Source organism: Pseudonaja textilis, chromosome 3 (genome assembly GCF_049901715.1).
Source record: "Pseudonaja textilis isolate UNSWEBS1 chromosome 3, rPseTex1.2, whole genome shotgun sequence".
In the NCBI taxonomy this organism is placed as follows: Eukaryota; Metazoa; Chordata; class Lepidosauria; order Squamata; family Elapidae; genus Pseudonaja; species Pseudonaja textilis.
In genome coordinates, this window is record NC_141992.1 from 37,620,302 (window position 1) to 37,632,731 (window position 12,430).

At 35.5% G+C, this 12,430-nt stretch overlaps 2 protein-coding genes across 5 annotated transcripts in view; one reads left to right on the plus strand and one right to left on the minus strand.

Annotated features, from left to right (window-relative positions):
- LOC113444282 (bcl-2-like protein 15) overlaps positions 1 to 12,430 on the plus strand; it is a 192,989-nt gene that overhangs the window by 94,775 nt on the left and 85,784 nt on the right. The window lies entirely within an intron of this gene.
- Positions 99 to 12,430, minus strand: part of HIPK1 (homeodomain interacting protein kinase 1) — a 38,924-nt gene continuing 26,592 nt past the window's right edge. For 3 of the 4 annotated variants that reach the window (XM_026713042.2, XM_087929300.1, XM_026713043.2), the window contains 6 exons: positions 10,895 to 11,037; positions 9,911 to 10,093; positions 9,294 to 9,509; positions 8,233 to 8,465; positions 6,069 to 6,202; positions 99 to 5,750 (listed from right to left, as the gene is read on the minus strand). In XM_026713042.2, the coding sequence (XP_026568827.1) occupies positions 5,280 to 5,750; positions 6,069 to 6,202; positions 8,233 to 8,465; positions 9,294 to 9,509; positions 9,911 to 10,093; positions 10,895 to 11,037 (1,380 nt within the window). In that variant the 3' untranslated portion in view covers positions 99 to 5,279. The remainder of the gene's footprint in view (positions 5,751 to 6,068; positions 6,203 to 8,232; positions 8,466 to 9,293; positions 9,510 to 9,910; positions 10,094 to 10,894; positions 11,038 to 12,430) is intronic. The other variant, XM_026713044.2, reaches the window with a different exon arrangement.

Sequence of the window (12,430 nt, forward strand, 5' to 3'; positions counted from 1 at the left end):
ACAAGGTTTTCTTTCTTTTCATTTTACCTTGATGTACAATTGGAATTTAAAAATGGAATTAACCACCAGATGTTTTCAATCAGAAATCAACAAATTAATAGAATACAGAAAAGTAACTTTTTTATTGATGCATTGCAATTGTTCTACATTTTTACCATATTATGTAGAAAATACTTAAAATACAAGCTACTTTGTAAAACCAAAGACAAACATTGAATCCAAAGATAAACCATGTTTTCACAATGGACCCTTTTCCCATATAGTTAGTATTAAAGTTTTTAAATATCTGTATTTCCTCTTGTTAAAATGATTTTTACATTATCCCCTAAGTACATTGGCAATACAAACATAGATCAATAATTGTCAGAAACTACCTTTATCTAGCGGCTTGTAAAAAGGAAGAGCACAACCAGAAAAAAGTTAAATTCTACACAGTAAACTAGCATATCAAATACATTTAATAAAGTAGGAATTCCATTGCAATATCAAGGAGTCAAGCAGAAATACTAACATTACATATAATGCACTGCTACATGTAGTGAATTAGATAATAGTTCAAGCTGAATCTGAAATCACACATTATATAAAGTTTAGCAACAAACAACTATGTCAACATGCGGCACCATTCATAAGTTAAAAATTAAAACAAGAAAGCAGGGCTGTGCCAATCCCAGTCACCTAGAAGCAATTGAATTTTATGTTTAAAAAATATTGAAATCAGAGGTATGGTACTGCACTGTTTAACTATGTGCAAGCAGTAAAGCTCAGAAGCTGCCTTTGCAGTGGAGTATCAAGAACAATGAGGTGAAAGTTCAGCTATCAAGAATGTTAAATAAGTCTAATCACAGAAGTGATTAAGTAAAGCATAATTTGTCTTGCTAGTCCTAAAAATAAATTTACTTACAAATGAGCTCAGGTTGCAGAGAAAAGCACAGCTCCTCACAGGCAAGTCCTACAGATTTCAGAACTTGCAGAATAATGCAGCCATAATATTATGGGGGGTATTCCAAATTCCCTCAGCAAAGGAGACTAAATTTTTGAAACATTTATTTTTGTGCATATAGGTTCATTTACTTGTAGACTGCACAACTGTGAGGCTATTGCTTTCTCCTTTTTCATTGTGAGGCAACCTGGAAATGCACTGGGAGAAAAAGATGCCCCTGCAGCCTAGTTCTCACAAATCATATGAGGGGTTATTTTCAAAAACTTCCCCACCCCCATCTTTAGCCAGGAAGAATCCTAAGCCAATAGAGGTACCAAAGCTGATTAAAACTTCCCTACTATTGACTCCTGTATCTTGAGAAAAGGTGAAAGGGTGGAGGGTAGAGAGTTGCCAAAGTTATCTGGAGTTATGTCTCCTTTCCTGGGATGGTGTCCATCTGGACAAACATTCCAGGTGCACATTGAGAGATTTTAAAAGAGCTAAGAGGCAGTAGTATGCTATGTGTGTAACTTGCTATCTCACCTGCTTTGTGAGAAGAAGGCCTCTTAGAGAAAACTCTTAATATGTTTATTTGCTTCCAGATATAAAGTGTCTGGTCTCTGGAGCAAATTGCTGAGGAAGTCAGAATCAAAAACTTGGGAAAATGTCTTTTGTTAATGATTCATAATTGCTTAATTTGGATTATATATAGTTATACTTTAAGCTTGTCTTGAAAAACCAGTTCTTTTGTTCACTCAGAATATGTGAACCGACTTGAGGTAAAAATATGATTAACCCATTCAAGGATAGGTTGTTTTATAAGACCTGTACTTTACATTTTCCAAGCAGATTTTCTGAAAATCCTTGCTGCGTTGGAAATATTCTAGTAATATTTTAGTATTAATGTTTAATTGGTAAAATAATCCACTTTCAGATTTTCTATAAGGCGGATTGAGCTACAGGTCATGGCACTAAGCAGAAAACTATTCTGAGAATGTTACAGCAACAGAAATTGTTGACACCAGTGATGTAAAGAACTGAAATTCCTTGGTTATCTTCACATCAATACAGAAGAAAAAAATACAACAGAACAAGAGTACAGTCAACAAATGTTCACAGCTAGTCACACTGTTAACCACTCTCCTCTATTGCCAGACACAACAGATTCCTCACTAAAAAGGAAACTGTAAGGCTTGTGGTCCACAGACTATTTAGAGCTATTGGGGTAAGTGGCTTTAAGACCTCTGAAATCTTGGCCTCACAGAAATCATGACTCCCCCTTCCCCAATTCCTGACTAATGGGTCAGAGTTATTGCCGGCTACCATTTCAAAAATTGTTCACATTTGGACTATTAAACATGTGAACATGCATGCTCCAGAAATTGGTTTAATATTCTTAGATTTTTTTTTGTAAAGTACAAAATCTAGTCTTTTAATGTAGATTGGATGGAATACAAACTGGGTTCCAAGGCTGTTAATGCCTTTTATTGCTGTAGCAATACCACTCTCCAAGACAGTTAATTCTCCATTTGGCCAAGAACAGTCTTTGCATAATGGCAGTGGTGAAATAAACAATTGTGACAGAATTCAGGAAACCAAATGAGTTTTAGAAGGTCACCACTAGCAGGCCAGTTCATCTGTTATTTCCTTACAGCAAGTGCTAGAGTTTTCAAAGCTTTCCAAAAGCGCCAAATTACTAGTGGTGTTAAATAAAACTTAAATTATGTGCTTTCCAGTAAGCTCTCTTTGGTATAAAAGTTATAATTGTAACACCAAACTAGAAATATTTTATAAGCAATTTCTGCTACACACCTGGGTAACCATGTTACAGTATACCCTAAGGGAAAGAAATTGCACATGCTTAAAACACCTCTGAAATACCAAATAAGTTTCCCAATGCATTCCTAGCATAATACTCTTAAAGATGCATCAACAGCTAGACTAGTTACAATTTTGAGGGGGGGAACAGGTCACTCAAAATGCTTAGGTCAGAATCCAGCTAAACTGAAGCATTTCAGACACCACACTAAGCCTTGGTTAGAAGCTGTAATTTGAACTTGATTACAAAGTTACTGTTTGAACTGGCTAACCAAACTATTTTGTCTCCAGGCATACACGCCACAATCAAACCATGCCATACAATTTTTTCCCCAAGCTGGTCTCTCTTCTAGTTATGACAATTCCCATTAGCCCCCAATCAGCATGACAGGCTGTTTGGCATATTTTGAAGGCACAGTCTTGTTTAGAGAGTATCAGGTTAGTAAAGCAATACTTTCTAGAGAAGACTACACTACATCATGGCTTGGCTACCTTATGCCTGGAAACTCAAAAGTAGTCTGCATTTTGTATTCAGGTTAACAAATGCATGGCTTGGCTTGATGTCTGAACTCACTTGGCCATTTCAGGGGGATCAAATTGTGAACATTCTTAGCTTTCCAGCTGAAGTAAGCAAGACTACAGAAGCATTTGGCTTTGGTTGAATGATGCCCATTGTTCGGTTTTTGTTGGCATTGAAACTTAAAGCAAATGGTTTCGTCATCTATATCTATCCTTTGTGGGACATATTTGATGAAATTGCTTCAATTTGACGGAGAGCGGAGGGGCTTGCTGGTCCATCATAAGGCAAGCTCACTGTAAACTCTAGTCACACTACATAATCATTTAAGGCACTACAATATTGGGGGAGGGGGGGGTTACACACCAGTCACACATACCTGTGCAAAACAAATCAGAAGATATCCTTGTCTCTCATGCAGCTTTTTTTTTCCTTTTCTCTCTTTCTCTCAGTGCTACAGTGATGAGCTCTAGGCGATTGCATTATTTCACATACATTCCAACATGTATTAACAACTCATTTTGGTTTAAATACAAAGGAATATATCAATTTCATCCCCAGAAACATTTAAGAGTTAGACAAACACTTAAGTACAGAGTTCAAGTATAATCACTACACATTTTGATTACAAAGACAGAACATTTGGGATTAGCAGGAAATTTTGCTTGTTGTATTTAATTCTAATCAATATGTACATATTTCATTTTCTGTAAAATATTAAAACATCACCATTACAAAACTTCTAAAATAGTTTTAAATTCAGTAATAAACATTTAAAATCTGCAATTTTGTGTCATGTTTTTGCAATTCCTACATGCATGTATTGTATACAAGTCTTAATAAGAGCGCTTTAATGTTTCCTGCCAACAAATTCCTAGAAGGAGGTGCTAGCAGAAGTATAAAAAGTTTACATTTCGGTAAGTTGATGTTAAGGTGAATTTTGGATTCTTCAGCTAAATGAACCAGGCAAAGAAAGACAAGATGGGCAAGAGATCCTTCCATTTCTGCGAAAAGAACCCATTTCTAAATGTTATTTTTAAACTGAAAGAATATAATTCTAATGGCCTAAATCTCAGATAGAACTCTCCAGAAACTGCACATCTATTCAATTTAGTGAACCTTACAGGAAGTACTTCCAGTGGCTTCTGCCCTGAAACAGCAATCCTAAATATGTTCAGCTAAGTGCAAGAGCTTCTGGACAAGGTAGTCATAACAACATTACAGACTGTGATCTCATAACAGTAAGCAAATCCATCTTTCTGCCATTGTTCATTTTGAAAATTCATCTTCATTTTGAAAATTCACACATTAAAAATAATCTGTGATTTAAAAGAAAGCTGTATACAAAAATGCTACTCTATCCTTCAACAGAAATAATTAAAATCAGGGAATTGAAAAGCAATATACATATGTCTATGTACATAGATAAAGAGAAGCTAGAGAGGAAATAACTGCTTTTGTAGAATTCAGCTCTTGCCTTTCAAGAATATGAATTATAAAATTAAAATTAAAATACTAACTCAAGTTTATAAAACAGCCCTAGCAACCTAGAGTTAAATGTGCATTTTAGTGGCAATATGAGTTTGTGCAAGCTGCTAAAATAATTTAAACAAGTACTATTTAATTCTAATACATTTTTTTAAAGAACAGCTTTAAAAAAAGTCAATGATTTGCTTTTCCCTTCTGATTAACATAATAGCTTTAAATAAATGGGGCTCAGGCCTTGGTTGTTTGTTTTTAAAGCATGAATAAAAATTAAATGTAAAATCTTAATGAGAATTTGATTCAAAAGATTCTACCCAGTCATCACCTATGTTTCCCCTGAACAGCAGGGCTCCACCAACAGTACCACCTGATTCTGGAGAGCATAAGCAGAATTGTCAACAAGGGGGTGATTCCCCATTATTTTCCTTGGATTCCACAGAGGTTCCTATTGTGGAACTGTTAGAATACTGCAAAACCTACTGCAAATCTCTTCACCTCTATGATCGTTCATGACTTCAAGACGGTTTCTGTCCCAAATTACAAGTAAGAATACTGATTAATCTTGGTAGGGCTTAGTGGGTATCCAGTGTAAATTGCAGATCCTCTGGAAGCACCAATGTAGGACTGGGCAGCAAATTGATGTTGATACTGAGCAGGTGCTACGTTGGCAGAGGTTAACAAGCTGGGCCCCACACTGACTGGGACCTGATGCACAAGAGTGCTTGGATGGGTTGTGTATGTGGTATGCCTGGAGGAGCCCTGAGGGGAAAAGAGATGAGCAATTGAATTGGTGGAGCCCAAGGTGGCAGCAGTAGTAGGCGCATAGGTGTACATGTGAGGCTGGCTTGCTGTGGCTGCTGCCAAGTGAGGGTGGACTGGGCTGCTATGCTGGAATGTATACGGAGCCTGAGCAATTGTTGTTGGCAGGGGCGCAACGTAGGCCTGCTGTCTACGGGGAGCTGGATTTCCACTTCTCTCTTGAGAGGCCAGTACAGTTGCTTGCTGGTTCTATAAAACAAGGAACAAGCTTAGAAAGAAAACATCCAAAACACTATTATACAAAAAATGGTCTAATAGGAGGTGGAGAAGAAAGCAAAACAATGTTCCTGATAAGAATCAGATGAAGAGGACTTCTTCCACCCAAAGAGAGTCTACCTTCTGGACCTTACAATGTAAAATTTAGCACTACTGCTCTTTGAAATTTCTATTATTCACAAACTGTCTTTTTGGCATTTCCTTTTTCATGTTCCTTTACTATACAGCACTGCTAGTTGCTACTATGTGAACATTGCAGCAGAATCTAGGAGGAAAAATCATTTTACATACCTGGCTAAGGTTGAGCGGTTGCACAGCATTTGTCACTACCCGATGTTGCCGATATCCAGTTGGTGTGATACAACATCCTGATGTTTGCCCACTTACAGATGCCATTGGCTTGATCTTGCTCAGGCTAAAGACTCCTACAATAAAAACCACCAAATTTTTATTCCATAAAGAATCCCCCTCTTCAATACAATCCAAAAGTAAATAACTCTTCAAATCTTTCAAAAGAAAAGCTCTCTGAATGAAGTCCAAATCTCTTTGAGGATAACTATATCAAGATATTGCCAAAGAAGAAAGGTGAAATCCTGGGGAAGGTACGTGCCCTCTTGAAGCAATGGGTACACAATGGAATGGAGCTTTGGTATGAAGAGGCAAGCTTTAATTAAGAACAGTTTTAAAACAAGGTCAGATGTTATAGATTTCTACTAGATGTACTAGACTTTGGACACACTCTATGAACTTTTTGAAGAAAGCAATCATATCATATTTTTGAACATAACATTTTAAAATTGAGTTGACCTTTTATTAGTGAGTGAGATCATGTTAACTCCTCAGAAGTGTCACTAACTAAGATCCAGTCTATTCTTATTTCATTCACATTACACATTAAAAGCTGTGTATTAAAAAAAAAAACCTAATACAGGTAGTCAACCTATGGTTAGAATTGAGCCCAAAATTTCAATTGCTAAGCAAAATGGCTGTTAAATGAGTTTTGCCCCATTTTACAACCTTTCTTGCCACAGTTGTTAAGTGAATCACTGCAATTGTTAAGTTAGTAACAAAGTTGTTAAGTGAATCTGGCTTCCCCACTTATTTTGTTTGTAAGAAGGTTGCAAACAGTGATCACATGACCCCAGAACACTGCAAACGTCATAAATATGAGTCTTTTGTCAAATGGCCAAATGTTGATCATGTGACTATGGAAATGTTGCAACAGTCGTAAGTGTGAACAACAGTCTTAAGTCTCTTTTTTCAGTGCCACTGAAACTTTGAACACTCACTAAATGAATTGTAAGTTGCAAGTTGAAGACTACCTGTATTAAAATAGCAAAACACAGCCCCAAAATATTTGCCCACCACCTAAGTTTTCAATACTGGTATAAAAAAGAAAGAAACTTAATCTTTGCATGAAAAACTATTAAAATTATCCATCAATCTATCTCTTTGGTGTCTGAATTAAGAAGGCACTAAAAAGGGGGAGCTATAATGTTTGAAAATCTGTTCTTAAAATAATCTATGTTTAAGGAACTGCTTTAAAGCATTCACAGACTTTGGGTATATTTCTAACATCTTTCCTCTTGGAGTGATAATAAAGTACATTGTGAAGAGACTTTTACTCTCCTTATATCGTTTTCGTTGTTTTATTGATTTGATTTTTAAAAAACTGCTATCTTGTGATTCTTGTTATATAATTTTTTTAAAAAAATTGACTTGGGAAAATTATTATCTTGAATTAGAAGAAAGTATGGAAGAGCAGGTTGAACTGGGAGGTGAAGTAAAACATGTCATCAGTTAGGATTCATTGTGTTGCCAGAAAGATCCAAGTCCAGCCCCATGAATTCTGTTTACTTTTATCTAGCACCAATCTAGCTTTGACCGTTAGTTGACTAGATTCTTGTTTATAGTAGCAATAATAAACTCTTCTGTAGTTTGAAATCAACAAATGCATCTGGTTATTTATGCTTGATAGAAACTTGACTACATCTCTGCGTTTCCATTTTTATATCCATTTATATTATATAGAATTAAAGTACTGATTAGTCCAGAATACTTAATAAAGTATTAAAATACAGGAATCCACACATACACATACTTCTGACATTTTAAGAGAAACATTGTTTGCAACACATCAGGTTTGATCATTAATACATTTGTTGTTGTTTTTTAATGGAGATTACATTTATATTAAGTTGTTGTACTCTGAACGTCATAAAGAATCTTTTGTAAAAGTATTTATACTCAAACAACCTTTTCCTTATGGGTAAGAGCCATCATAATTGAAATGCCCATGTATTCCCCCTGACAATTACTCTGGTATATTGGTTATAGAAGCTGTGCAAACACTAACAGAGATACCTTTTTTTTCAGTACAAGCTCATAAAAATGGGAGGAAAAAAAATCAATTGCACATTATAGACCAATGCAATTTGTAGGCAATGAACCTTACCTGAGGCCTGGGTGGCTACAGTACAGTCACTAAGCTGTGTTTTCAGAGGCACAATAATGGTACGGGAGGTGGAGCTTTCAGCCGCCCCTCTACTTGGCTCCAGCGCACCACCAGAGCTCCTGAGTGTGGAAAGTGCATCTGATGCATAAGGGCTATTCAGGGAAGAATCTGAATCAGGGGAATCATTAACAGTAACGTAGCTGATGACATTGGATCTCTGCTTCATGCCCAAACTATGAGAAAACAATAACTCTTTATTAGTTATCTTATTTATCTTAATATTGACTTATTACAATACTTAAAAATGCATAACCACACTATTCAGCAACCCAAATAAGATTAAAAAGAAATAATCAGTTGTGCAATGCAGTCAATGATGTTTACAAAAAAGTACTGCAACTCCTGCATTATTCTTAATACAAAACTATACTAAATACACTTGCATCCCATTGTTTTCCAAATGCTGTGAGTGGGATATATGACCATATCTTATTTCATTCTCACAACTATCCTGTAAGTTAAGCTGGCCTAATAAGGCCTGCAACTTTTTAAATGATGGAGAACAGTTTGGAGCTAGTCCAAAACTAATACTTCTAGCCCAGATCATAAACTAAAGATATGAAAGGTTATAATTGCATAACCTATGAAGAATCCCGTGCTTCAAAAAAGAAGAACTTATCCAACAGCTCTGTATCATTGTATAAGATGAGATTTACATTACATTAGCTTTAACATTTACATACATTATTAAAGGGTATTATATCCCACCAATCTACTGTTCAGTCTAGAGTAGAATGATCAGTGCAGACACCTTCAACTCTATTGAACAATCTAGGCCATAATTATCAATGAGGTACCTTCAAACCAATTGATCAATCTAGACCAGAATTATCAATGGAAGCACCCTTTAAAGATGTCAGAGACTGTGCCATGAACCTTTCTTGAACCTGAAAAATCATATACTCAAGTACTGAGCTATGGGCTCTTTTTCTTTTTAGCTTCATGACTCTCTCTTTTTTATTGTAATGCATTAATGAATTGAAAGAAGCTTAAGCCCCTACCTTCCAGGTTTGTATTTGTTGTCTTCCTCTTCATCAGTGTCACTTCGGATGGTAATTACACTAACAGGAGGACTGGGGGTATCTGGAATAACAATGGGCTGGTGCTGTTCTTGCACTGGAAGGAGAGCATTGGAGGAAGAAGATGCGGCACGCAGAGGGCTGCTTCCAATTAGAGAGTAGACTTGAGATGGAATAGCCTCCAAAGTAGATGCAGGCCTATGAGAAAGTGTATAATTATGATAAATTCATCCACCAAAGCCATAAACAGAGCTTATATATTTTGAATGGCTCTGAGCTTATTCCAGCTCAAATAATCATGTACAATCCAAGAGAAAAGCATGTCATTTAGATGTTAAGATTCTCAAATCAGTGCTTGTTCCAGACTCTGTAATTAAATGGTTAATCTCTACTTTTCCTCAGTAATTAGATATTTTATTAATACTAAATTAATACTAGTGCACAAGAAAGTTCTTATAACTGTCTGGGTTTGAATGTGCTTGAAGTTTTAATCTGCTATGATTATAGTGTTGTTATACTAAAATGTCTAGAAAATGTATGTATATGAAAAATACAATCTGTCAATTCCTATTCAGAATTGGGACAAACACTTTACTTACTTAGTGGCATTGTGAGATGGGTGCTTGTTCTTCTTTGCTGGTACCACATTACTTTGCTGCTGTCTTACAACATGAGCCACTCCAACATTCAAAGGTTGTGTAGTAGCCAGAGTCACATGATTGGTCAACAAAGAGGGCTGCTGCATAATAGTGCTATACTGATTTCCATGTGAATGAGCACTTCTAAAGGAAAGAAAATAACACAGTTTCCTAGTATTATTTATGTACTCCAGAATAGAGCCTGTTTGTTATAATAGTTAAGGCATCAGGCTAGAAACTGGCAAATTGTGAGTTTTAGTCCCACCTTAGGCACATAGCAAGTTAAGTGACCTTGGGGCCAGCTATTCTCTCTCACCCCTAGGAAGGGCAAACCAATTCTAAAAAACATTGCCAAGAAAACTGGAGGGACTTGTCCAGGCAGGCACCAGGAGTCAATATTGACTTGAAAGCATATCTATTCACACATACAGATATACTCCAGAAGACCAGAACTCTTAGGGCAATATTCAATTAGAATTCTGGAATGGGGAGAATCTATAATTATTTTATCTACATTGTGATAGGTTTTGCTTGATCTCTGCCTCTTTGAACAGAAAATATGACTGTACCAGAGTATTCTTTCCTTGCTGTTAAAACTTTACACAAACTTTACATTATTTTGCAGAAAAAAACTGTAGCTTAATATTGCATGATGGTGTGTCTTGAGAATGCCCAAAAGACCTCTTTCTACCTTTTGTAAGCATTTACAGAAATTATCTCTATCCACACAGTTCCTGATTATTCAATCATATTTCTAGATGTCTTTCTCTCACTCTCCTGTCCTCCCAAAGGGATATAAAAAGTACATACTAGGTTAAAAAGTTTTTTTTTAGTTTACTATTACATATCTGACCATCTATTCTAAAAAATATAATCTGAAAACACTGCATCATTTCTACACTTTTTCATATTATGTACTACTTATATTTCTGGTTGAAGACTCACCTCCAATCAGCCAACTGCTGGTTACTTCCAATTGATTCAGGAATCACAGCTGTAGGCTGGACAGAATTGTGCAATGCAACCCCTGGAAGTTGTTGCCAAGTGGAAGGCAAAAGTATCTGTTGGGTCCCTCCAGGCCAGGCCTGCTGCAAAACAACAAAAACAAAAACAAAAAAAGATTTATTAAGATTAGCTTTAAAAAAAAATACTTAAAAAGTTGTTTAACGTAAAAGAAATGAGATATTGTTAACTTGCAGAGATAAAGACATAAGACTGCATTTCTGCAAATAATTTTACAAATAGAAATGAAAAAAAATGCAAATAAAAATGTTTCCTCTCACTCCATTGTATCTTGTAAGACCAATTGTGTAAGACATTTATATAGTGTTGCAGAAAATATATTTAGCACTTAAACAGCTAGGCAGTTTAAGTGAGTGACTTTGAAGATGATTCTTCAAATATGGAATGAGAGATTGAGACTTTAGTAAAGCAGCAAATTTTTAGGCTGTTTTGGAGATAATGCATTTGTTTTTAAAAGCTAATTCTAATACAAACATTTCCATGTGAAACTAGCCCTTTGAAAGAATATGAATATCCCTTCCTCACTAACTCAATAGAGTAGTCTGCAGATAACTGCCTACAACAGCTGCTGAATAACATGTCTTGATAACTACTTCTGCATGCTCACTAGTAGAAAATCAGTTGGTGCAGGACTGAAGTAGAAGGCAATATAATTTTTAAATGAAGGGTTCTGTTTAAATGTTTGGAGAACAATTTTTTTTGGCTCATTCATTATGTTGAAATTCCAAAATTTAAAAATAATGTGAACTATATTTTATGTGGTTCCTCCACAATTAATCAGGAGTAATGTTTTCTTCTATTTGAAAAGCAAATACTTTACAAAAATTGCAAGCTATATAGTCAAATGTGGATAAATCAGATTAAATCTATAAAATTTAGGATCACTGACCTTGAATGAGATGGTTACTGTTGAGCCATTAAGGTAAGAAAAATAAATTGCTGGGTCATGTGCAATCTTAAATATTTTAAATACACATTATATAACTATAAAGGCTCTGAATTATAAAGGAAATACTATAACAATTTCTCACTTGAGAGGAGCTCATACCTGATAGCTGAGGTTCAACTATCTCTCTTTCTACTTTGGCAGATTATGACTAACCCTTTTTGTAACAATTATTTATTGTTTATTTTTGTAATTCTACAGGACTAATGTTGTAGAATATAGCTAACCCTTCCTCTCCAGGGCATGAAGAATGTATCCCAGGTCATCAGTTTTTAATAAAAGGAGTTCCTCTGTGTCCACTGTTGCTTTATGTAGAACATGTAACTCCTATGGAGGAACAACTAATTCTTGTGTTTGCTTTCAGATCCTACCATAGTTATAATAAATCTGCTTATAGTGTGAACTGCTTACAATGGATTTATTAAATCCATCCAAGAATGTTTTCTCTTTGCAAAAACTTACTTAAAAGAAAAAAATCTGTAATAAAATACTTCCAGAATCCAATTCATATA